This window comes from Lampetra planeri, chromosome 5 (assembly GCF_965212315.1).
Source record: "Lampetra planeri chromosome 5, kcLamPlan1.2.h2, whole genome shotgun sequence".
NCBI lineage: Eukaryota > Metazoa > Chordata > Hyperoartia > Petromyzontiformes > Petromyzontidae > Lampetra > Lampetra planeri.
Genome location: NC_136111.1, coordinates 19435938 through 19462562, shown reverse-complemented (window position 1 = coordinate 19462562; position 26625 = coordinate 19435938). Strand labels below are relative to the sequence as shown.

The 26625-nt window shown below is 48.0% G+C and overlaps 1 protein-coding gene and 1 long non-coding RNA gene across 2 annotated transcripts in view; one reads left to right on the top strand and one right to left on the bottom strand.

The window, feature by feature from the left end:
- The window catches only part of LOC144719114 (roundabout homolog 1-like), a 151506-nt gene extending 141767 nt beyond the window's left edge, over nucleotides 1-9739 (bottom strand). Inside the window, exon 1 of the mRNA XM_078594957.1 lies at nucleotides 9569-9739. Within this exon, the coding sequence (XP_078451083.1) occupies nucleotides 9569-9629 (61 nt within the window). The 5' untranslated portion in view covers nucleotides 9630-9739. The remainder of the gene's footprint in view (nucleotides 1-9568) is intronic.
- A 626-nt stretch (nucleotides 9740-10365) lies between these two features.
- On the top strand, nucleotides 10366-25545 carry LOC144719115 (uncharacterized). Its single transcript, XR_013585532.1, has 3 exons — nucleotides 10366-10530; nucleotides 21230-21324; nucleotides 24374-25545. It is a non-coding gene; the product is annotated as an uncharacterized LOC144719115 (long non-coding RNA).
- The last annotated feature ends 1080 nt before the right edge of the window (nucleotides 25546-26625 follow it).

Genomic DNA, 26625 nt, shown 5'->3' with positions numbered 1-26625 from the left:
CTGTACCGCATTTGGATATTAAGGGGGATTTTTCAATAGTCCTGGGAATTCAGCGGGGTATTATATACACGGCGTACAGTGCAACGCAGTCGTGTGGACCTAATTTGAGACTTTATTTTTTTAAAGCTTCCTCTGTATGTGCTAATCAAAGACTAAGTGCTTTCATGTGAGGCGTCACAATGCTGAACATGCCTCTCTTTTAAATAACGAAACATCGAAAAACTGTTTTGTGTGAATCGGTACCCATTTTTTTCAACGTAACATATTTTGTGTGTGTGTGTGTTTTAAAACCATGTAAACGGAGCGGGTGCGGCGGTACCACGGTGCTAAGTTGCCCCTGCGCTCTAAACCCAACAACCCTAGTTCGATTTCTGGACATTGTTAATAGCATCATCATAACCGGGAATGCCACTTCTCTTGACCAACCCACACTGAGAGGCATGGTTGGTTTTTTTTTCCGGGCCCCCCGGTTTTTCCCTCCCACATGCATTGAGATTATTTAGATTATTTTGCTGCTATAAATGTCCAAATGATGGGCCACGTTGTTGAGCAATCATTTGTGACCAGGTCGCTTCTGAAAAATAAGTGAATACCTCAGTGGGCTTTGGCTGGTAGGATGGGGATGGTTTAGTTGAATGTGTTTGTGTGATCTGTTTACCTTTCTTTTACTTTGCACTACTATCATGTTTTTGTACTGTTCGTTGTAACGTTCTTACCCGCCCCTACTGAACATCTACGAAAAAGAGCTGTATAGCTCATCGGATTCTTCCAGTACAAATAAATAATCTGATTCTGACGATCTAATGAACCCCAATGACTGCCAATCCATGGGGGAATGCCTTCATCCGGCAGTGAATTGACAAATGGCCGTACATTTATAATTATAAATATTATCTATCGTTAAACTTGGAACCCTCACAAAATGTTGCATGGAACACGAGCTGTGTTTCGCTCCTAATACAACGACTGATAATTCTATTCTATAAACTCACGCGCACATGCAGAAGATAAAGAGCCCACTCTTCGGCCTGGATACATTGATGAAACAAAATCTGTTCGCAAGCACCTATTTAGTCTGGCACTGTGCACATCGAGGTGACGGGGGCCAGCACCACACATGCCTGGCCACGTTTGTCTCTCCCCAGTGCTGATTTTGGCATACCACCGCGCTGGGTAATACATTTTTCACTGCGCCGACCTACGGGTACTGAGGCCAGATTCAAATTTCAAGAGTCACCGGTGTTGTGCATCATAGCAACAAAGTGAACGCGGGTGGCTGGTAATGTAATGCAGAACGGTGACCACTACAATCCCACTCTCTTAGCAATACAAAAAAGACAAAGATCCCCCGTGTAGGCTTTAACAGACTATTGGGACAACGGTTGTTAGCGATCACCTTTGAAGCCCGGCATGGGGCACGAAAGGGTGGTGGGGCCAGCACCATGCCTGGCCACCTTTGTCTTCCCAATCAATAGTTATGTTCACACGACGCACTCATTTGACGCTGAGTTGATCTTAGGAAGGCCCAGGACCGGTTCAGATATCACTCGCCTCTGATGTCAGGTCGTGGCCAAGAATTGAACCCCAGGTCTCCGGATTTTCAGCGGAGCGCGCTTAACCGCAAACGCCAGCAATGCTCTCCCTCTCGGCAACACGCACATTCCCACTCGGCAAAGCAATCTTTGGGCGATGAATCAGCGACTGCAGCGCCATTCCCACCACCGCCCATTCTCAAATTTGCAGTCAAATTACGCTCAGCCAAAGCGGTGACGGCAAAAGGACAAAACGCAAGACGCTCGAGGACATATTCGACACAAGTTCAGCAACCCCCCCCCCCTGCAATTACCGTGGGTGCCGTAACGTGCAATCACTCTCCCGCTGCACTTTCATTCGTGGGGCGGGAGAGAGGGGGACGCAGGGCAGACGGGAGATGGACACGGAGCTCGCTGGTGGTGTGCTTAGGGACGGTGGACGATGGGGAGGCGGTCGAATGGCGGACGAGACGGGTAGTAAACTCAAGGGGGTCGGGACACCTGTAAAGGGGTCTGGAAGGGTAATGAGATGGGGGAGGGGGGTGGTGGTAAAGAGCGGGGTATCCCATGCAGCTGCGAATGGTTGGACTCAGCAGAATGTGTCCCTGTCTCGAGAACAGAACCATAAAGTATATTGTTGAGATTTTTTCGCCTCAGTTTATTGACTCACGATTCGCTACGTCAACCGTGACGCTCCACTCTGCGATGCGAGGGTGGATATGGCTCAAATTGACAGATCGCACAAAAAAGCCAATCTTTGGTCTGGTTGCGCATTCCAGCCGTAGGTTTTTTTTTAACACACTGAGCCATTCTTTTCGTGAGGTTCCCAGCTCAATTTATCCTATGAGTGATTACACCTGTCCCTTTGATGTGAGAAATTATCCCTGTTATTTCTTGCTCTGAAATATCAGCACACCTGTACTTTGTTATTTTCTTACGCGACAAAGAAAAAAAAATTGGTTACCGCTTGGTATGCGCCAGGGAGTGTACGCGCTCATATGGCCGACTTCTCGCTCCAGATGTTGTCCCGAGGAACACGGTAACTTCCCGGGTCCGTGCTCAGGAACACATCTGAAAGGATTCATGGCTCCTTCCCTCCCGACCACGGGCTATTGCAAGCAGCCTCTGGACCGTTGAGTCAACACTAATTAGGGGAGGTATTAATTACGGTAATAGCCGGGAGTGGTTCGGGGAGCAGATGGCAGACGGCCAGACGCGGGGGGGTGGGGTGGAGGGGGGGGCGACTGCAAGCAGCGCGCACCTAAACGCTGCGTCCGGACAAACAGACACCTATCGAGTGACTGACACCGGGTGGGATAAACAATAAGGGGCGACAAAAACCTGACGTGCAAGAGCTGAAAAAAGCTGCTATCGTTCGGATGCCCACAAAGAGGGGGGCGGACAAATGCCCAGAGTGAGTAACAGGCACCGAGGCACAAAGAAACATCTGCCGACAACCACACCGAGTCAAGCGGCCGACATTAACCCGTCTTCGCTCCCCCAAACTCAAACGATGGGAACGGTGACGGCCAGAGTGTGTGGAAGCCGAGGAGCGATGTTCTGCGATGACCTAACAGGTGGTGGCGTCTCACTACACGCACATGCCCGAGCAATACCACGAACCCCTCACAAACAACCAGAACCTCGGCGAACGTAATCAGTGGCCCTCGTAAGCTGATGGAACATATTACACGTGGATGAAATTAGACAGAAAGTAACAACAGCCGTCCGATGTGGTGGCGGGGAGGGGGGACCGGACAGCTGGAGAGCTGCCTTCTCAGCTCGTTCGGTGAGTTAGCCTGAGACCGACCGGCCTGGAAATGACAATTACCTCCTAACGGACCCTCCCTTCCAGTACTCCCTGCCCACCCTACCCCCACCAAACTCTCCAGTCGCGTCCAGCAAAGTCCATATCCCCCCCCTCCCTCCCCACGTTCCCCTCGGCCAGTGATCCTTCGGGCCATTTTTTTTAAGCACCAGGAAGCAGAGAGGACCAACTCTTTGCCTGGGAAGATGCCGAGATAGGGATGTTCACGTCGGTTAAAACCAAACAAAAAAACCGGGGGCGTCCCAACAGGACCGTGCGAACGCCACGACAGTTTCCGTATCTCGCCGAGGATCTCTCGCGGAGTCTTCGGGGAGATGCTTGGATCTGACGCCCAGCGACGCGCCCCCCCCCCGACCTGATTAAGGGGACGCAAGTTCCAGGCTGCGCTCCCGCTGTGTGTGTGTGTGTGCGCGCGCCGAACGCGCAATGAAGGTTTAATATTTCAGCCCCCACACACCCCACCTCCGACAAAGTTTAACTTTGATATCATCTTCAATCCTCGTGCCGTACAAAAGAGGACTTTTGACGGGCAGTCAACTTTGAACACGTGTCGCGTTAATTCCCAATCGGGGGTCACCTCCACCTGACTGGTTTGGACAATTTCACAATTATTACCCCCGCGATGTTTAATGCAAGGTGCCAGCGCCGTTATGCGCCCGGTAATTTAGACGCATTACGATGAATGTGCTCTCGATGTGAGAAGTTCCAATCCACAGCTAAGATTTACTTGACAAGTGACAGCTTTTGAGAAGACACCTGCCAGTTTTTTAGAAGCTGGAGATTTAAACGGGAAAAAAAAGTTTAATCCTATTTCTTTAAAAAAAAAATAAAGCATTACGGGCAGCCTATCGCTCTCCTGCTCACACTGACAGAAATTATAAATGATGACTCCAAACTATTACTTTACTTTGTAATGGGATTATACACTTCTATCACTTCAATACATTATTGTTACATTAGACTAGATTGTCGCACGATTACAGTTTTCAACTGTGTATTAACTCAATTTGTATTAAATTAAATGATATTGTTTTAATATAAAATGACTCACACCGCACGCTGCTAAACCAAGAACAGAAATGTTTCAAGCTCATTAAGCACTGTGCGTTCGTGCGTAAAATATCACTTATCCAACACATCATTGCTCTCACTCTCGTGTCTATCAAGTGTGCGGTGTGTATACACACACACACGCGCAACATACGTACATCACACACCGTGAATACAAATGACAATTCCACAATCACGATTTGCAACCACACCTCAAGAAGCTTTACAAAGCAGTGGGACGTGAATCTCCCACTGGGGAAGGGACGTGCAATTATATATTTAATAGAGAGCTAAACGTAGGCAGTCATAGCAGGAAAGAGAAGGATTTGGCCTTGCGCCTAGACTTGCAGTGGGCACCACGGTGGCGAGATGTTAACTACCTCGCCTGGTATGCAAGAGAGCGTGTGGGTTCGACCCCGACCCTGACGCCTGTATATTTGCAGTTTGCATGTTCTCCCCGTGGTCGCGTGGATTTTTCTCCGGGTAATCCGGATTTTCCATCCACATTTAGAATCATGCGTTTAGGGTATTTGGCTGCTGTACATTTCCACGTGATAAGCCACTTCGTTGAGCTTTCACTTGTGGCCAGGTCGCTTCTGAAAACGAGCTATATAGCTCAGTGGGCCTTGCTTGGTCAAATAAACTAAATAGTTTATAGTTTTCCCAATAAGCACGGGGAGAGATAGTTCGGAGAGAAAGATAATGGATGGCAGGGCAGTAGAGCGAGTTGAGAGGGGGAGAGATATAAGAGAGTATAAGAAGGGCAGTAGAGCGAGATGAGAGGGGAAAGGTAGGCTGGGGCAAGTTCTTGGAGGACCTTTATGACGCTGAGGGCAATCTTGAAGGTGACCCGGGATACGTATCTAATTACAAAACGCACTTCTAGTGTGCGACTTGAGTGCGTGTATGTTTCCCCAACTCACAGTGATATTGTTCAAGTACAGTATTATCACTCCCAACCATCACTGCACTTTGTATACTCCTGCATATGACTGATGAGTACGCAAAAATGTAGCTTCAAAACAAGCCTAACGCAGAAAACATTGCTTTTAACTTACAGTATCTCAATCTCAAAACATTTTAGATAGCTGCCACTCCGGAACAAACGTCTAAGAAATGTGTCTTTTTTAATTTTACGTCCGAGAGAAACATTAACTCGCAATGTTTGTTGGCTGCGCTCTATCCAAACGCAACTGGCAACCACCGGATACAACTCGTACGATAATGATGAGATGATAATGAAGATAGATATATACTTGGCCAGCTGCGGGACATTTCAACAAAGCGCGAGCAAAGTTTATTGAAACAGACGGCAACCCATCAAAAGGTACCGTTGGCTGGCACAAATACAACCGAAGAAAATAATAATAAACTTAATGGACAGCAAGCTTTTTTTCTAAAATGTTTATACGTATGTATGTTGAACTTCCTTCGCACCCTACGTAGCCAACCGTTGCTAATCGGAGGTGCAGGGGGTGACAACTGAACACAAAAAGCAGTTCGAAATGAATTCGGTTTTTTTATATCTAGATTTAGCTCCAGTGACTTCCTAACATGTCAAAATCGGAATATTTATTTATACGGGGAGGAATCCGATGAGCTACAAAGCTCGTTTTCACAGACGTGAGAACAACAACAACAACAGAAAAAGCCACGCATTTTATAAACACGTAAATCCAACGAGCGTTGGCCAGTTGGAGGAGGATGGGGGGGTGGCATTTTCTGACAGTCTCTGGGGAGGATTTGGCACAATAAAAAAAACAATGGCCCTCAATACGTTACTGTCCATCGCCGACGCTGCTCTGGCCACTAACACACAGAGGCGAGTGATGGGTCCCAGACAGACACCCACAAAAGGAGTCGCGGGCATTAACACAGGCGGAGGGCGTCACCGCATTGCCTCACCGAGGGCCCTGAGGAGGAAATGTCTGCACACATCCGCGCGTCCCCTTGGGATTTTAATTCCAAATAAGAGCGTTTGTCCGTGGCCCCGTGGTTTTTTTTGTTCCGCCAACCAATTCCGACCCCCCCCGCCGCCGCCCCCGCCCATTCCGTACAAAATGTAAAGGCAAAGGTGCCCCCGACTCCACATCGAGTTACTGTATCCGGAATGCACCGCAGAGGGCAAGTTATGCCGGCGCGTGTTAATGTAAGTAAATGGGCCTTGGCAGGACGTGATGGCCGATGGACGAGGCTGGTGACGGAATGGCAGCCAAATGAGTGAAGGGATCTGAGGGGATGACCACAACAGGAAAGATGACAGTGATGAGACCAGTTCGCGTGCTCGAGTGAGATGCGGTTTTGACAGCGATAGACCGTGAAGGGCGGTTTATTGGCGCATGGGGGCCTTCATCCAGCAGTGGCTGATAACGATTATGATGACAGCACATGAGGTGGTGGTGTGGCCAATACCACACAGGATCAGCTGGGTTTTTTCTACCCATCGCTGTTGGTGGCTATACACGTGCACATTTAGGGCTGAGCTGATCTATGGAAGAACGGGGACAAGACCTGATACCAATTGCCACCAGTTGGGTCTCGTGCCCAATCAGGAATTGAACCCCAAGTCGCACGAATCATATAAGCCAATGGCACTACCAATACAAAGGTCCCCCGTATAGCCTTAACATACTGTAGGGGCAAGTGCTGTTAGCCAGCACCTATGAAGGTCAGCATGGCACACGAGGGGTTGGGTGCCCGCCACCACACCCGGCCACCTTTGTCTCCCTAGTGGCGATGTTTACACACTGCAACGGGTACTCATGTGAGACTGAATCGACCTAGGGGAGACCCAGGACCGGTTCATATAATCGTCATTAGTGTTGGTGGCTGTGAGTGGGAATCGAACTCAGGTCGCCGGGCTTATAGCGCAGCGCAGCTAACCGCTACATCACTGCTCCACCACCGCTCCTCACGACAACACACACACTCATACATCCCATGCTGTGGTCGGAATACGTACAAATGAGACCCAGAAACCACCCCTCCTCCACTTTATAAACAGTGGTCATTTGTTCAGGCTCCATGTATACAATATACACTTACATGTGTACTCCGGTATAGACCAACCCCTCTTTCTTCTATAAAACCCACCGTTGGATCGAGATGTGGGGAGTGTATGGAAAACATACTTCACATGTAAACTACTATATTTTGTAACTATTTTTTTATTTTAACAGGTAAGGCCCACTGAACAATATAACTCTTTTTCAGAAGCGACCTAACCACATATGATAGCTCAACGAAGTGGCTTATCATGTGGAATTTCATAGCAGCCAAATACTCTAAACGTACGTTGATTTTCAATGTAGAGGGAAAACCGGAGGACTCGGAGACAAATCCACGCGACCACGGGGAGAGAGGCACGCAAACTCCAAATATGCAGGCGTCAGGGTCGCGATGGAATCCCACAACCTCCTTCCTGTATACCAGGCGAGCTAATTAACATCTCGCAATCGTGGCACCCCGTGTGATGTGTATTTGATATCAATCACACGAACGCGTTACGAGAACATGCTTTCAATGAGCGCGCGATCACACCGCTCCGCAACGTTGTGCGTGCATAAAAGTTTCGCTTGTCTTAAAGCTCTCGTGACTGTAGGAATTCATATTCTTGGGTCTTTCGGTAAAGTCACCTAGATAGGTTCAAAGAAAATAACAAAAAAATTACAAAAAACTACGACGTTTCGATCGCAAACGTCATAGCTTTTTGTTATTTTTTTTGTTATTTTCTTTTAACCTATCTACGTGACTTTACCGAAAGACCAAATAATGTGAGTTTCGCTTGTGGTTTTTTTGCTGCCCAGTCGAATGTTCATTCCGAGCAATGGAACCATCAATTTCCCAGTTTAATAAACTGCTCCCCGCCCTCCAAAGCCACGAGTGTTTAGAATTGCATTGTGCCTGTTTCAAGATGCTGCTTTAAGGGCGGTGGAATGCTTTAGGCTGACCCAATAAATTGTCTATTATTCTAATTGAGGTTGCTCCTCAATCCTGTCGCAAAGATTAAGGAAGGATTGGGATATGTTTTCCCACAATTATGTCTTGTTTTTCCTGGTCACTTTTCATCACGCCTTGTGGAGGATTTTTCTTCTGGATATATTTTAGCCCCTTGTACATTTGGCCCCCAACTGTGCCAATTTAGTCACCACCGTATTATATTACAACTTCACAGACCTTGCCATTTTACATAACTTGGCTTCGGTTTTTTTTAGTAACAAATGTCTCGTTAAACCTAGCCACGTTTACATTAAATCTGGCCAGGATTGTCATTTAACATAACTTTGCTACGTGCTATTGTATCATATCTTTCAGAGGGCCAATTGTTGTGTTATTTATCTATCTACATTCACAATTTGCACGTATTTTATTCTCAGCCACACATGTACCGTACATTATAGCTCTACGCGTGTAACAGTTGTCAATTATAACCACATTATATACGCAATCTCCTAAAAACGTGTGTAAACGCCCGAATTGTTTGAGATTCTCACATTGAATGCGCTTCTCGGATATCCACGATTCTCTTTTTAAGAAGCACGCTGTATGTGGTGGCGTGTCCCCTGGTGCCATGCTATGGTGATGCTAATTTGCGAGAGAAAGAAGAAGCCGCTTCAACACTGCACCCGCCGCCAAAGCCTCACTCCAGTGACTGTTTCGTCATCACAGCCAGAATCAATCCACCGCTGGATTAATTTCATCCCCCACCCCAACCCCGCTCCCCCCCCATAATCTCTCACGGGCACTCAAATTCCTTTGCTAAACGCGTGATGGTTTAACAAATGGGAGAGGGAGGTAACAAAATAACAAAAACCTTGCCACAACTCAACAGAAATGAGCCAGAAGTTTGTGACATTTCGGGGCAACATCGAAAATGCGTTCCGATTATCTTTCCAAAAGCAACGAGTTTTTAAATGCCCCATCTACCAACCCCTCCCCCGCGCTCCCGGAACCATTCCAAACTGATAACAGCTTTACCGAAGATAAAACATCGTGGAATAGTTCAAACAGTATTCGTATTGAAAGAGCAATTATTTCCGTAACGGATCGGCCTCCGCGGTCAGACCGGGGGCAACGCACCGCCGATTACCACCGTTGGCGGCTTACGTACGGTGCGAAAAAAGGTCAACGTACACTTCCACGGCACACATTGACTTACCCAGGGCGTGCGGGACGATGCCACCGAGCAGACAGACGAAGAGATGCAAGCGGCCTCCCATTGTCCACACCCAGTCCGTCCGTCGCTCAAAAAATTGGAGATTATTGATGCTACGATGCTCGCATTTATGTGGTTGAAAGGTTCATGAGCTTAAGTCTTAATTATTTTCTTTCGTGGTTCTAAGTCCTTCGACGTGGGACCTTGCCGCATCGATTTACGCGGGTCCCCTCAATGGGGGTTCGACTCTGACCCACCACAACTTCTGCTCGACAGCTCCAGGGGAGGTGGTGATGGTGGTTGCGATGATGACGATTGGTGGTCACGACAGGGTCTACGCTTTGGTCAAGGCACCACTCGCACGAAGATCCTCCTCTATCCTTCCCCTGCTCTTCCTCGCTCAGATGTCTTCCCTGCTCCTCTTCAAACGGATTTCATCCTCAAATGTTTCTCTCAGGCAAGGTTCATGCATGGAGGTGTCTCGTTCTCATCGTCGACAAGAAGTGGCTCCTCCGTAAAAAAAAGTTCCCTTTAGCTCAAGGCTCGACGTGTCCTCGTCGAGGGGTCCACTTGTGTAAAGGTCTATCGTTCTGCCCACAGGCCTTCCTCAAGCGCTCGCTCCTTCGAAGATGTCAATTCGTCTCGAAGATCCCGGGACCCATTCGCGTTGTCGCGCGATGTGGCTTGCTTGAGTCGTCTTCACTTTAAGGAGTTGTTTGTTGTTTTGCTTGAGTCGGGGGGAGACACACACCAGGATGTTGCAGTTCCCCCCCCCCTCCCACCTCTCCTTCGATGAAACGGAACTTCAACCCTTCCTCCCCCGCTCACTCAATCACTCGGATCTCGCCTCCTCCTCCTCCCGAAGACACACGGCGGCCGCTGTCGAAACCTTTCCCAGCCGAGAGGAGAGCGGATGCCAGGAGGGCGATGGGTGTGGACGATGCCGTCTTCTCTTTGCGACGATGGTAAAAGTTAAATTAAATAATGGCAATAATAATTATCGGGATACACACTGAAGCACTGATGGCCGCATGGACACCCCGTGTCGAGCCCTCCACGCGAATGAATGGGCTTAACGCATTCAAATGAAGCCGCAGCTTTTCTTTCTTTTTTACTTCCTATTCCGATCGGCTCCTATTTTCTTTAAAAGAGTCAAGAAGAAGGGAACGTCCGTACGTTAAAATAAATACTGCATTCCAGTTAACGCGTAACGTGTTTCACGCAACAAACTCAAATCGGCACGCGTTGCGCACGACTTCACGCACTTCGCTCGGGAGGGTTCGTGAGCGCGCAACTTACGCAAGACTTGCGCTTTAAACTACAGCTGCTGCTCGTCGCTGCTGCTTATCGCTGTCGTAGCTTTCAACGCTGAACCGTCGCCAAAGTCCACCAACACCAAGCTGCCAGCCACCCAGTTCCACGGACACGCGCGGCCGACGGATGAGAGGCGAGAGCGCAAATGCGTTCGCCGGCTTGGGTCGCGTCGGGTCGGAGCGGTTCGAGTCAAGTCGGGGGGAGTCGCGTCCGTTCCGAAGCGAGTTCGCGTCCGTTCCACTGCGGCTTGTGACAAACGATGATGAGGCCGGTGTTGTTGTTGATGATGTTGTTGCTGCTGCTGCTGTTGTTGGTGATGGTGGTTGTTGGTGATGAGCGCACGTTGCGCAGAGAGCAGCGAGCGCGCCCAACACGCGAGGGGACTCCCGCACCCCCACACACTCACCACGCGCCTCGCACTCTCAGCTCCTCCTCCCTCCTCCTCTTCCTCGCTCTCGGCTCTCAGCAGCGAGCGGCGCGTTCCATTCGGGCTGCGCGCGTGGGGGGTGGGGGTGGGGTTGGTGGCTGGTTGGTGGTGGTTGCTGGTGTGGGAGGTTCTGCTGTTTGGGTGGCGGCGGATTGTTGTTTGCTCGCGTCCGGGCGAGTGCTGCGTTGAGTGAACGCGATGACCACCGCTGTTAATTATGACCGGCAATGCCGTAGCTGCACACGGGACGTGCACAGGTCGCCGGTTTCATTCGTCGTTCTCCCTGCGCGGCAGTTAACACGACGTGCACGAATCTTACCCCCCCCCCCTACTTCCACACCATCCCCAAGCGTATACGTCGACCTCAGCAGTATTAAATGGGTCACGACATCGTTATGGTGGGGGTAAAGCGTGGGTACTCTCACCTTCTTCCAAGACATTTTGGCAGCGTGGAAGAGTAGGCCAAATATGTCCTATTTAGGGGCTCTATGGAGCTCCCTCTAGTGAACGGCCCATCGCGCCAGAAGTGACGAGAGCGAGGACGGCACGGTCATTGCAGGGGTGTGCGACCCCCTTGCTTCGTTGCGACTGCGTAATAAGTGTTGGCGGTTCTGCTGCATGGGTCTAACCGCGCGTGTTGTTCGGAATGATGTCCGACGGTTCGCTCCACGCGCGGGGAGCTTCTTCGGAAATTGATTTGAAGTCGGCTCGACGGCAGAAGCCGGCAACGCGTATATAATCGATTTAGTTCCTGATAAAGCTCCCAGCACGTGGATCGAAACGTCCGACATCATTCCGAACAACACGAAAAGGCACGGGAGAGCTCGTAAGCGCTGTGTGAGTGCATCTGTTGAACCGCGTACCGAAGTAAATGCATGCCCATGACAGCACGTACTTACATTCGCTCCCGTCTTGATACATTGGTTAACATTAAGACTTATTCGAATACAATTATACGTCTGACAAAACGTTGGCCATCTTAAATGAGTAAGGCTATTTGCGGCGTAGCCTACACATACCCTTTCTGCTCTGAAAAAGAGGGCCATTGCCTGAAACGTCAGCCTATTGTACACAATAAATCTTGACTTAAAGCTTTCGTGACTGCAGGAATTCATATTCTTTGGGTCTTTCGGCAAAGTCACGTAGATTGGTTCAAAGAAAATAACAAAAAAACTACGACGTTTCGATCACAACACAAGCGATTCGATCGCTTGTGTTGTGATTAGATCGCTTGTGTTGTGATTAGATCGCTTGTGTTGTGATCGAAACGTCGTAGATTTTTGTTATTTCCTTTGAACCTATCTACGTGACTTTACCGAAAGACCCAAATAATATTGTACGCATTGTTTTCTGTTTGTAAAGCAGTGCCATTGACGAATGTGAGTGAGGGTGGTGGGGAGTGGGGTTACTGAGCAAAGAGACAAAGACACCGCGCGCTGATGTTGGAGACACAGCTCACTTACGTGCCATGCTGGCGTTTAATAGTCACTCGCAAACTCTCATTGTACTCACGTGGACACAGCGACCACCACCCACCCCCCTCCACCTCCCCGCAGCTATTGCGCAGGCTCGCAAACATTTGTCGGCGGTGATGTTCACACAACGGAGGCGGCTAAACTTTAACAGCCTACATTCCAGGATAGGTCTACACTGCAGTATATAATGCGCGCAGTCTATGTCATTATGTACTGTGCAATTGCTGTTTGTGTATACTGCACGTGGCACTAGGCAACACGCCGAGACTCCGTTCTCGCTGTGGACACAAATCACGGCAGCGAGCAGTTAAATCGATTGGGTATTATTACCGTATTTAACCATGCCGCTGAAAATACACTGACGCTCACAATCTCTTATCTCATGTGCCGAACGCTCCCTATTAGTGTGGAATTAGGCAAACATCCCCAAATGCAGGGCCATAATTCAAACTCACGGCTTTTCTGAATTAATTAAAGGAGTTTACTGTGATTACAACGATATGAATACTAATTTAGGTGGAGATGCATGTGTATACACGTACAGCCCTCTGTTATCCATAATATAGTTTTTTTGGGTTAGATCGCGTAAATATATCAATGTGTCGTTAAAACCTGCCACCACCCGACACAGCCAACTAGTAAGGGTTGTCACGTAAACAGAACGTGGCCAATTCGTCACTAGTACAGCACACCGGTGTGTTGGAGAACCAAGCCACAACATTTACAAACCACGTACGACGTTTCGCCAGTAATTACAACTAGCTTCATCAGGCGGCAGACAGATTTATGGAGAAGTCCGCCTGTTTTGTTCCTTATATAGAGGCGTAGATGTGATGACCACGCTTCTGCGCTCTTGCCCCTGTTAATCCACTGCTGGATGACAGCCGTGTCTTAGCCGGTCATTTGACGACCCTATTTCAATCACCACGCTGCTCGCTGTGGGTTGGTGATGGCAGAGGGAGCATAGCCATTGGAGCACAGTACAGTACAACATTCTGCGTAGCTTCCGAGACCTGACGAGGTCAGGCCACGTCCCGCGTCACTTCGTCGTAGGCTGTGTTTTATATAAAAGGCAATAAAAAAATAATAGTAAAAAAACTCGTGCACATTGCCATCGTAATTGGCGTTCTAGGTTGAGCATGCTGAAATACTTTGCCTAATTCGCAATTAGCAAAGCCGCCTCCTGCGCGTAGCTTTTGGCGTGTCTGACTGCTGATGAACCCCAAAGGGGCGATACATTGTACAGTACCTCTATCCGGGTGTTTAAGCAAAACAAGCAATTGGCTGGCAGACAAAAATATGTTTTATTTAAGTGGCGAAACTGAGCGGAATTTGACTTATTCATTTTCAAGAATGCTCCGCTCCAATGTTGTTGTTGTTGAAATGACGGCCTATGGTGTAGATAACAGAGAGGCTCATGCCAATAACATCTGGTAAACCAGCAGGATTCTAGCTCGCCCGGCTGCTGATGAGGCCCGAGTAGAGCGAAACCAGTCCAGACTTTGCCTGTTGTAACAAATCTTACGGATTCATATACATCATGTGTCCATCTGTGGCTGATTGTAAGCACACTTAACATGACTTTCCCATTGGCCATTAGTTCTCGAAGCCTTTGGATCGAACTCAAAATGCTCTACATTCAGCCTCGTGTATTGTGTAGGGGCAAATGCTGTTTGCGAGCACCTCTTAAGTTCGGCACGTAATATGGGTAACGTGGTGGGGAACAGGACCGCCTTCATCTCAATCGCGGTACTGTTTATAAAAATAACATCATTGTAATGAAGTACTATACCCATTTGAGGCCGAGTCGACCTAGAGGATGCCCAGCTCGGGTTTAGATACCAACACCCACTGGCGGTGTCGTCGGGGTCATCTCGCAGTACTGAACTCAGTTGCAATTTATGCGGTTTGCGCATAGTCTGTTTTAAGATATTTTCTTGTTCATGTTTTTGTTTTTTGTTAGTTGCAGTTGCACCCGATTCAAGAGCCGAATGGCTCACAAGGCTATACCAAATAAATGAAACTGAAAAAAACACACGGAAGACCGTGACCAAATGAGTCACGAAAATCCAAATCGTGTTCTTGAAGAGCTACAACGCCCAATCGACATCTTAACGAGACGAGAGGGACCCTCTCGCCCACAACTCCTGGCTTTTCGGCAGCATTGATTCAAGCAAGCAAGCCTGTGACCGCCGATGAGACGCGTTGTGTCGAAACCGGTCCAGAGCTTTGCTTACACTGAATCAAAGCTGCTGAAACGATGCGCTTCTTGAAGACCGCGTGGGGTCTATGCATTGTGGCACGCATGCTTTCTTGATTTGTACGTGCAGAGACGGGTGTGTATTGAAGGAGACCCACAGTCGTGTTGTCATGTCTGTACACACAGTATTATGTTAGAACGTTACAATATGGTACAGCAGCCTGGAGTGGTCGGGAGGGGGGTGGTTGTTTAACCCATTGGAGAGGGGGTGGGTGGAGGTCAGCGACAGCCTAAAGTTCTGCATTGCTCAAGTCTCATGATAAACACTTTAAAATATATATATACATACAATTCTCATCGTGAGTGAACCAAATAATTCGCCTCCCGTGGAGTGCGAAGTATAAAGCCCACAAAGGGAACGCCAGTACAGCAGAGTGTATATATTTGTATGCACTGTATGTGTGTTCGTCGACAGCTTGTTCCAAAGCGCCACAAAGAGGACGTTACGCAAACAAAAGAGAGAGAGACGCGAGACGCAGAGAGGCATGCCGGAGGAGGGGCCTTCGGCGGCTGATTCATCAGGTAAGCCAGCCAGCCAGCCAGGCAGGCAGGCAGACAGACAGGCAGCCAGGCAGGCAGGCAGACAACAACACGGTGCCCGACAGGATGTTGCTGAACCGGGGAGATGTCCGCGTGGAGGGGGGGGGTATGGGAGTCGTGGTCGGATGGAATGTAGCCGCATGTGAGGATAGAGGAGCGGCTGGCGAAGGAGACGCGTGGATTGTCCACGCGTCTCCGTTTTGTTTACAGTCCTCTTTGTCAATCCACTGCTGGATGAAGGTTTCCTCTTCGAGCACGCTTCAGCACAGGGGCGGTGGTGATAACACTCGATTTAACCGAATTCAGGACTCTACGGGTTTATATCGTAGTGCAGTGCGCTAACCATGGCGCCACCGCTCCCAGGAAATCATCGTCACCGTCGTCGCAATCCTCCGTACCTTCATACACAGCCACCAATCACTGCCACCATGATCAGCATCATACGGTGTGTGGTTGTCCAAAGGTTCATAATCGTCTTCATTAAATGTTGGAACTATTGGGCGGTTAAGTGGGGGGGGGGGGGGGTGAGTCGGTGGGACGGGATTGAGTAGATAAATGTGGTGGATGAGATGATGATGAAGAAACGGACGGTGTAGAACAAGGTCAAGAGGTGGTTACAAAAAACGTCCGTGGAGGTGCTCTAGAGGTTGGTGGGACTTGGAGTAGGATGGGCCTCAGAGTAGATGGAGGTGGAGAGAGAGAGAGAGAGTGACCTACCAGGAGGTGGAATAGGAGGAGGAGGTGCGGGAAGGCATATTAAGTAAGAGGCTGTTGAGATAACAGAGTGTTTGATGGGGGGGGGAGGAACAGGAGGAGGTGGAGATTGCGAATGAGGGGGCCGGCAGCGGTGAAGGTGGAGGTATCATTGGGGGCGTTAATTGTGCCGTGGCGAAGGGGTTGCATTGAGAGTCCATGTCGATTGAAACGAATGTTTTAGTTACACGTGGCTGTTCGGGTTAAAATCACTGTCATTCCCTAATTGCCACACACGCCCTATTACCGCTCAACGTGCAGTGAACCCAACCCCACTGCAGGACGGCACGTGCACTCACACGTACAGACAAAGATGCCCCGTATAGCCTTGACAAGCTGTTGAGGCAAGTGCTGTTCGCGAGCATCTCACGAAGGCCGGCACGGCACACGAGGGGGTAAGTGGCCAGCACCACGCGCGGCCGCCTTTGTCTCCCTACCGGCGAAATTTACGCACCGCGCCAGATGCTTATTTGAGGTTGAGTCGACCTAGGGGAGGGCCCAGGACCGGTCAGTTAATAATGGTCACTGGCGTTGATGGTCGTGAGCGGGAATCGAACTCTGCACGACGGGTTCGTAGCGCAGCGCGCTAGCCACTACGCTACCGCTCCTCATAGGGGCACGCACGTGGCGTGTGTGGGTGATCGTCGGGGATTAATTTCTCACTGAATATTTTCCCCGGGTCGCTTGTGGCACCTGAGTAGCGAGGCGTGTGGCTGGTAGACAGAGCCACAGACGAGAGGTAATCTGCAAGGCAATACAATACGCCTGTGGACAACCCTCCCTTAACATTGGGAACGACGTGATATATCAACTTAAAAGGACTGGAATTTTTTTTTATGTGAGCACTCGTATTTAACTGAATAGCGAAAACCAAATTGGCTGTTCGGGGACAGCATCGGCTCGCTTCACCAATTTAAAAGGAGCCCTCTTAAAATTAGGACGTGGAGAGCGTGGGGGCGGTGGGGGGGGGAGCTGTTGTAGGACTGTAATTAGATTTAAGATTACTGGGGGGGGGAGGCGGGGGAGTAAGTGTGGGGACACGACATCTGCCTTTCTTTCAGACGCGAGTTCTGCGGGTTGGTAAAACGTGGCCAACGAGAGTGGGTCGCCCAACGCGGAGAAGGAGCCCTAAAATCACGAAGAAGTCGAGGTGGGCTCGTTCCATCGCAGAACCCCAGAGAGATGGCGACGAGGGCTTATTGGGGGGATGGATGACCGTCAAACCCAGCGCCGGATGGCTCGTGGCTGATGATGGCTTCTTCGGCGCACAGACGAACCATGAAAATGTCTCAAACAAAGTACGCAACAATGCAGCATATACAAACCTCATGTATTCTGTTGGGTTTTTTTTCTGTGCCTTTGGTCAAACCGATGCCCCCCCCCCCCCGAATGAATGAACGTATTCTCCGGATAATAAGACGCACAGTCGCCCCCCACTCTCGAAAGCAAACGTTGGGGTGCGTCTTAGAATCCGGTGTGTCATGTGTTGCTTGTGACCAAAATCGATTTAACTTTATTGTCGTTGGGGGGGGGGGTACAAGTGTGGTGGCGTGCGTCTATACTTTCCGAGGCGTCTTATAATGTGGAGAATACGGTATTACAATTCAAAGCTGTTTTTTTTGTGTGCGTGTGATCCATTTCACTCGGCACGCATAGCTGAACAAGAATTGCACAATTAAGTCATATCCATCCAAACTTGTTTTTAATGGGTGCGGGGGAGCCGCGGCGTGGCGTGATTTAATATCTTGGCTCCAATATTATTTAGGGGGTTGGGTATAGTTATTTATTTGTTTTAGCAAACTGTAATATAGACCAGGGCAATGGAACGCCAGTTAAACATGCGACATTACGCACGGCAATGGCAGTTCAATACAATGGCTCTCTAAGAACGCGGCGAAAATCAGAGCAAGGTTTTATGGGGGGGGGGGGGTCTCGCATGAAAACCGCCTTTGTGTCATTTGCTACACTGCACTATGTTACCCGTAGGAATGTTATTGGATTGTGTTATAGGTGGGGGGGGGGGGCGTTTGGGGGGGGGGGCGGTGGTGCAGAGGTTAGCTCACTTGCGGAATGAAGTCGGCGACCTGAATTTGTGTAATTCATGGTCTTACCCACCCATCGCCAACCCGCAATGACCAGCGTGGCGAAGTATGGTCGAACAACCCCAGTGACCAACACGCTTTCTTTTAACTCAGTCTGTTGTTGTTGTCGTTGTATCCTCAAATCTTGTAACTCAATTTTAACCCACTTCCCAATGTGGTATTGACTGCAAACTTGGTATACTTATGTCATACTGATGACAATACTATATTATAGCATAGAAAATACAAAAAAAAAATTTAAACATTATTTTTTATATGTTATGTTTCGGCTTGGGTCTAATTGTCCACGCTCAACTGACGTTGGCTGTAATTGGCCACGGCCCCTTACGTTATGGCAAGCTTCGGGCCACTTCCTGGAGTCTTGGAGTTCTGCCATTACTAGTACATTTCACAAAAGCGTGTTTTTAAAAAAGTGTTTTTAAATATTACTTATTTTTTATTGCGTTGTGTGCTTGGGCTGTGTTTCAGCCCAAGTGAGATACTCGTGGGGATGTTGTGGCCTTTAAAAAGGAGGCTCTCCTTGCTTGACTTAACACACGTATTCACAGTTTTCACTTTTGCTGTGTAGTCGACATTCATTTCAAGCGAGATGTCTGTGTTTTTTTGCCCTAACATTGGCACGTTGCGCAATGATCATCTCTCCCCGTTCTAATAATACCTTCAATTACCACGGTAATTGCAAAGCTGTATACTTTGATGGGTGCGCCGACGTACATGACACACGTGGTTATTAGTTCGCGCGTGCCACTGTCGCAATGTCCCGGGGACATAGTTTGAATCGTTAACATCATTCAGGGACCTAACGCTGCCGTTGCCTGCGGCAGTTTGGCCCGGAAGCTCCCGGTCGGTAAAGAGATGCGTGTGCCGGGCCGGGCGCGGTGGCTCAGGCCAATACTCATAATTCAGCTGCCTTGGAAAAGCGCGTTTGGTGGTATCAGGAAGAGATCGCCGTCATCATTACGAATCTGCGAGACTCTCGGCCCGCAGAGATATTTGGTGACCAGAAGATGGCACTACAGCAAGCATGCTGCCAATCCATCGGGGACGGATTTTTTAAAATGTATATTTCGTGGTGTCTCCCTCGTGTGCGTGGGGTTTTTTTCCAGTGTTTGATTGCATCTAACAGCTTCTGTGGAAATGTTCCGGTGTTTGCGTTGATTTAGTTGATTTATAATGGAAACTAACGGACATTTACACAATTTACTGATGTGTGACCGAACCCAGAAATCAATCATAAATCATATTGGTCGCCAAAGCCAACGTGTTAATATTTTGTTTATTAGACATGCTGCTAGGCCGAACTATGCTGAACAGGGCTCCATGTTTTCAATATGGAGTGCTCTTTCAAATAACATCAGGAAATAATTTAACAGACCACACGATGCCACGATGACACAACATTTATTCAAAATTAAAGCTTCAGTGGTCCTTGACAACAACCATAGTTTTTTTTACTCGACGTTTTAGGTTACTGGTCTTCGTCAGGAAATTATTATAGACAGCCAAAATAGACTGCAGACTACGCTCACTCATAACCTTTAAAAATAACATTTACAAACTGTAGAATGCCTTCTGGGAGTAACGCTTGTACATGTGAGTGAAAATAATAATCAAAAGAGTAATTTGAAAATCCCAACCGCACTGTTACATTGTACATGTACAGCCCTTCCACCGGTCTCTTCCTGGATGAAGACCGGGTCAGAGGGGTTATGTAACCATACTTCGCCGTGCTGGTTAGTACGGGTTGATCAAGGTGGGAGCATAGATGTAAATGCTGAGATCAAGGTCTGGGCTGTAGAATCGGTGATAAAGTCACGGTCTGGCCAATAGATTGGGAGTTGGGTTATTGGCCCGGTCTATAGAGTGGGAGTAGGATTATAAGTGTGAGCTGGAGGGTGGTGCAGGATTATTGGTGGCACTAAATTATATACTCATGGAGTCACTGTGAATGTGCCGCGTCTCAACAAGAGAGGCATGCGCGCGATTCAGGCATACACAACACGCACGTAGCCCAAAATATAAACCATTGCTCCGTCCATCTGCAGCTAACACAGTGAATACACGGCCTGCTGTCAAATGTGCCCCAGCATACCTGGGTAAGGCCCTTCACGCATGGGTAGATTACCAATCTTGTGTCTCTCACGTGTTGTGTATACAACAAGCAGAACGTAACTCCTGTGGTGCAGAGTGGCAGGATTGCCCCAGTGAGCAGTCAGCAGTAAGCTCGTGTTTGTATCCAAATGAACTGTGTAGTAATCTAGATTTGAAGTTTTCGTGACTGCAGGGATCCATACTCTTTGGTTCTTTCGGTAAAGTCACGTAGGTATAAAATACAATACATTAAATCACGACGTTTCGATTGCAACACAAGCAATCGTCATCAGGTGTGAAAACCACAGCAAGAATTTGTTTGACTGAAGTGGGAGAGATCCCGGGGTTAAGGAGGTTATAAACAATTTTCTTGCTGTGGTTTTCACACCTGATGATGATTGCTTGTGTTGCAATCGAAACGTCGTGATTTATTTTACCGAAAGAACCAAAGAGTATGAACTGTGTAGTGTATCTTATTTGTGTATACTCAAACTTTAGGTTACAGACCAAAGCAACCTAAATGCCCCCCCCCCCCCCCCGATCTCGCCACATCTCACCAAGCTAGGCCAGGATCAAGCTTTCGTGCGTGGATGAGAGACCGCCTGGTAACAACCAGGTGTTGTGTTAGGCTTGGGCAGTGAGATGGCCATCAGGTGGCGGTACAGCGGCTGATTGAATCCATCTGCGCGTGTTTCCCTCCAGGTGCTCCTGGTTTCCTGCCATGTGAAGCCAAACATTCGCGGTTTTGCTAGCCAAACATCCCACGCTTTCTTCGTCTTCATCCACGCTCTCCATTGGTAAGCAATACACATACATTGGTTGTTGTTGTTTTAACATCTGGCATCTCGCGGTTATTTGGCATTATCCGTATTCGTTTGTTTGTTGTTGTTGTTTTATCCGGACCAACCCTTCCGACCAGACAATTACCCCGGATAAGCGAGAGTTGACTGAGTGAGTGGTCCGGCTTTTGCGTGCGCGTGGACGGTGGTAGGGGGCGCGCTAGAACCACGTGGCGAGGGTAAGGGGGCTCGGTCACAGAGCGTTAGCGCCCACGAGTGCCCAAAGGTAGACAGTGCGCCCAGGGGATACACGGCCATCCTTCCCAGCTATACGCGCCGGATAAAAAAAAATAAAGAACGGCATAAAAGCCAAGGCACACGAATATAAACATCACCAGCTACCCAGAGCCAAGTGCTGTCACGTAAAGTCGAAACACACTCTATGATTTCACGAATTAATGGTTGTGGGAATTTCTCGTGTTATGCCCTCACAACAAAAACCACTTATTTATTGGATCCCAAGCAAGCCTTGCTCCATCGCAACGTTTGTGGCCCAGCAAAAGATTGCTCATAGTTAATAGTGACTCATTCATATGTCTACCTAAGTGAACAAACATTCAATTAAATGCCTATTATTTAATCATCGCGGCACGGTGATTCGGACACTCCTCAATGAACCCGGCAGCCTCAGTTTAATTGCGGTCACGGCCACACATCTTTCACCAACCTACACTGACTATCGTGGTCAAATATGGCCATGCCAATCATATGGATAGCAAGCCAGTGATGAGGTCTTCTTCCAAAAGTGGATTGACAAAGGACTGTAAATTACTAATATGTTAATTGGTTCTTTACCCTTCTATCTGGCAACAAAACTGACACCTTTTTACAAGGAGTCATGTTTGAATAGACCGCAATACCTGCAGTCATAATACAAACAAAGAACATAACTCTGATAATGTGCACTGTCCTTGATGACGCCAAAAGGCGTCATCTGGTCCAACCCATGTGAGACTAGGCTCTAAGGAAAGCTGTCTCGGGTGTGGACCAATCAACTTCAAGGACAGTGCACATTATCAGAGTTATGTTCTCTTGTTTGTATTATGACTGCAGGTATTGCGGTCTATTCAAACATGACTCCTTGTAAAAAGGTGTCAGTTTTGTTGCCAGATAGAAGGGTAAAGAACCAATTATCATATTTTTACTGGCAAATGAGGTTCCCATAGTGTAGTTACTAATATGTTGTTCAATCAAGTGTAGAATCCATGGCTGCCAGTAGCCACAAGGCTGCATGCAGCAGCAGGTTTCAATGATTGACTTGACCACTCCTTACATTGTGTCTCATTACATCAATGTCATGAGATTTCTATTGTGCCCATTATTGAACACATTGGCATTCAATCTCACATTCTCTTATTTACTTTTATAGTTAGTGTCAATATCGAATTGTCAATGTCAAATTAAACGTAACTCATTTTCATTAGAAATAGCTTGATAAGATTTGTGATTTATTTTGCAAGAGGCATTGAGCTACAATCCCATTAAGGACCAGTTACCATTATTATTTTGTCATTAGCCATAGGTTATTTTCTAATGCGGCACTGTGGCTGCGACATTCATTAAATATTAATTTTGCTCACGAAACTGAGGGACGATTTGTCACCACTATGCTTGACCACTTTAATTCGAGGCACGTGGTGGGAAACGGTCCCCTTTATTTGGCAACATAAATACCAAGAAATCCTGAGCAAACGCCGTATTAATGAGATTGTCACGACTTTCTTAGCAATGGGGCCTTCTTGGCTGGTGTCTTCGCGCAGTCTCAAATGGGGCTTCTCAGGAGGCCCAATAATTTCTGTAACAACATTTTTCAGTGATGCTTATTGTTGAATAAATTTGTTTTATACATACATTCTTTTGAATTCCCCCCTTTTTTTACTTTCCCAAATCTCATTTAAAAATGCTCATTTTCCCCAATTCCACCCACGAGTGTTTGTTTTTAATTACATCACAATGCTCGCGGGATTTGTAATTGCACGCGCAACGAACTGCGTTTCAACCGCTAATTGCCATTAAGCGGCGTGCCAGCTCCAAATATTACGGACATTACGTGTTTTGCATTTTTAACGCCTAACAAACTCAACATAAATAGAGTGCGTTTGGAAATAGCGTGCACTCCAGCTAACGATATCCCGGCAGTCAAACGTCTCTCATCTCTGGTACCATGTAATTATCATTCCTCTGGAACTGCTGGCTGGTATATTTTTTTGGCATCTCGGTTTTAGTATCTGTATTATGTTCTACAGTGAGCGTGGTGCTGCATGCATTAATAAGGCCTTTTTTCTCCCCTGGCCTACTACCCCCCCCACCCCACCACCACAACCACCCACCCACCAAGAGAACAGATCGCATAAGCAATCTCCGACCGTCTGGCCATCCCTACTCTTAAACCATTTGACCAATTTTGACAAATCTCTGGGGATGACCTCAGTCTAAAGCGACTCTCCAAGGATTGTTTTTTTAGGCCACGGGTCACGGCACTCCAAAACATTCCATCTGTGCCAACGGTATCTCCACAACGATTTGACCAGTCTTGACACTCTCAAGACATTCCTATGATCTTGATATCTCACAGGGGCTTGTTTTCTTTTTAGGGGTAAGAGGTTATAGGCCAAGGTCAATGCTCCCAATACGAATCTGAAAAATCCAAGTTACTTAGGCAGTGCAGCAGTAATGCACCACATTCTTCTGCGTTCAAGACGCTGCCGATGTGCGTAGATTCTAAAAATAAAAATGACTCGGCTACTTACAGCGTTTCAAATGTAACATCATTGCACATAACGATGCTTTCATCCACAGACCCTTTTCTATCTTCTCTAATCCTGCAATTTCAAAACACCGAAACAGCTACGGAATTCGCGGGCAAAACAATCGCTTGACAGGTAAATGTGTCCACGGACAGGTAAATGGACGGCAATGTGAATCGCATGGAGGATTGGGCTCAGAGTGTGAGGTGGACGAGCTATTGTTGTGAATGCGGCGCACGTGGTGTGTGGGGGGTGCACAGGTGACCTGGGCCGTCCGCGTACTCGCCACCGGGCCGGCTTGCACGACGGCTGCCGTTTGATTCACGCTGCAGCCAGCCGCCTCGCGGTTCATTCTGCGGCTCGCTGACAACACTCCACCCGTGACAACGTGGGACATTACATTCTCCGGGAGATGTCTGTCAAACGACGAGTTCATGTCGTGCAGGTGCCAGAGTCCAAAATTCCAGATGAGGTGAAATACTGGCGTATAAATCGCGTTGTGTTATGAACCCAATGACCCGAGTTCGATTCCCGGCCGTGGCTAATATAGTTGGCGAGTGATATCAGAACCGGTTATGGGTCCCCCTTCACCAACCCGCACTGACCAGCATGGTCAAAGTACCCCCAGCGCTGACACAGCATTAGTAGGCCTTCATCCAGCGGTAGATTGGCAAAGGGATATTGATGCCTTTTTAAACATCATTACAGTATTATGAATAACAAAATAAAAAAATCTAATAATGACGCCCATGCCCAAGTAACATCTCTCTGGAGAACGAGAGAATTGACTCGCAGTAGGCCAACAACTGGTTAACAAAAGGACAGCGGACGGAAGATCACAGACGGACGACGCACGGATGCATTTACATTCCCCAGAAGTGTTTACGAGCTTACAGTACAGTGCATCACCAAGGCTGACAGATTAATTTTCAGGAAGAGCCATGGGGCGACAGCGCCACATGGAGTCTGCGGAGTAACCTTTTAAAAATTTATTGTTAATTACCTTTAGAGCGCAGCGCTTTTCATCACATCTGCTGAACAAAATCAAATCAGCCTTTACGCAAAGAAACACATTTGTCGAAGTAAAAGTGGGTGAAACGAAGACCATTTAATACATAATCATGCCAGCCTCATTCATGAGTTTTGTGTGCCACTGGGAAGAATAGCACACTATAAAATTACATTAATAAGACACACTTTAGAATTATATCTGGAACACTGCTCAGATTTACGCTGCACATTGTTGGTGATCCATCCATTGGAGGAGAATTTAGTTTCGTGAGTAAGTAAATGTTAAAGAAGCTTATGTCACATTTCATTTCCCCGTCTTAAATTACTCTCGAACATATTTATTTTCAGTGAATCATTTGTTGAATGTCTCCTCCCTGATAGATCTTTCAACATAATTAAAGACGAAAATATTCACCTTCAATACTTTGGAATCATTTATGTTTCATCAACATCGGCATTATAGACTTGTGGGGAAAGTGCTGTTCCTGAGCACTTATGAAGGCCAACAACACGTGAGGGGTGGGTGGCCAGCAAAACGCCCGGTCGCCTTTGTCTTCCCAATACTAATGCTTAGACACCACGCCAGGTACTTGAGGTTGAATCGTACGAGGGGAGGCGGCAGTACCGGTTAAGCGAATCGTAACGGGTGTTGGCCATGAATGGGAAACTAACTCACAACACCGGGTTCGTAGCGCAGCGTGCTAACCACTGTGCCACTGCTCCCCCACAATCATAACAAATACAAAAACAAAGATCCCCTATAGCCTTAACAGACTGTCGGGGCAAGTGCTGTTAGCGAGCACCTATGAAGGCCGGAACGGTACACGAGGGGGCGGGTGGCCAGCACCACTCCCGACCCCCTTTGTCTCCCCAGTGGCGATGTTTACACACGTGCCAGGTACTCATTTGAAGCTGAGTCGACATAGGGGAGGCCCAGGACCGGTTCAGATAATCGTCACTGGTATTGGCCATGAGTGAGAATCGAACCCGGATCGTCGGGTTCTTAGCGCAGCGCGCTAACCGCTACACTACCACTCCCCAGAGGTCGCAAACGGGTTTTGATTCCTTACCCATACCCGTACCCGGCCGCACCAGGGTCGCAAATGGGTACCCGTACCCGTACACGGCCGTACCCGTACCCGGCCGGGTACGGGTAGGTTACAGGTATCGGGTACCTGATTGCGACCTCTGGGATGAAGCCATGTTGCAGGCGTGGGTGGGTTGATTCTAGGAACTTGAATTGTGAGAAGAGACAAGACATTGGGAAATGAGCAGAGGTGGGACAAAGTCATTGTTATGCAAGTCCAAGTCGAGTCGCAAGTCATCAAATTCATGACTCGAGTCTGACTCGAGTCCAAGTCACATGACTCGAGTCCACATCTCATAGGTGGGACAAAGTCATTGTTATGCAAGTCCAAGTCGAGTCGCAAGTCATCAAATTCATGACTCGAGTCTGACTCGAGTCCAAGTCACATGACTCGAGTCCACACTTCTGGAAATG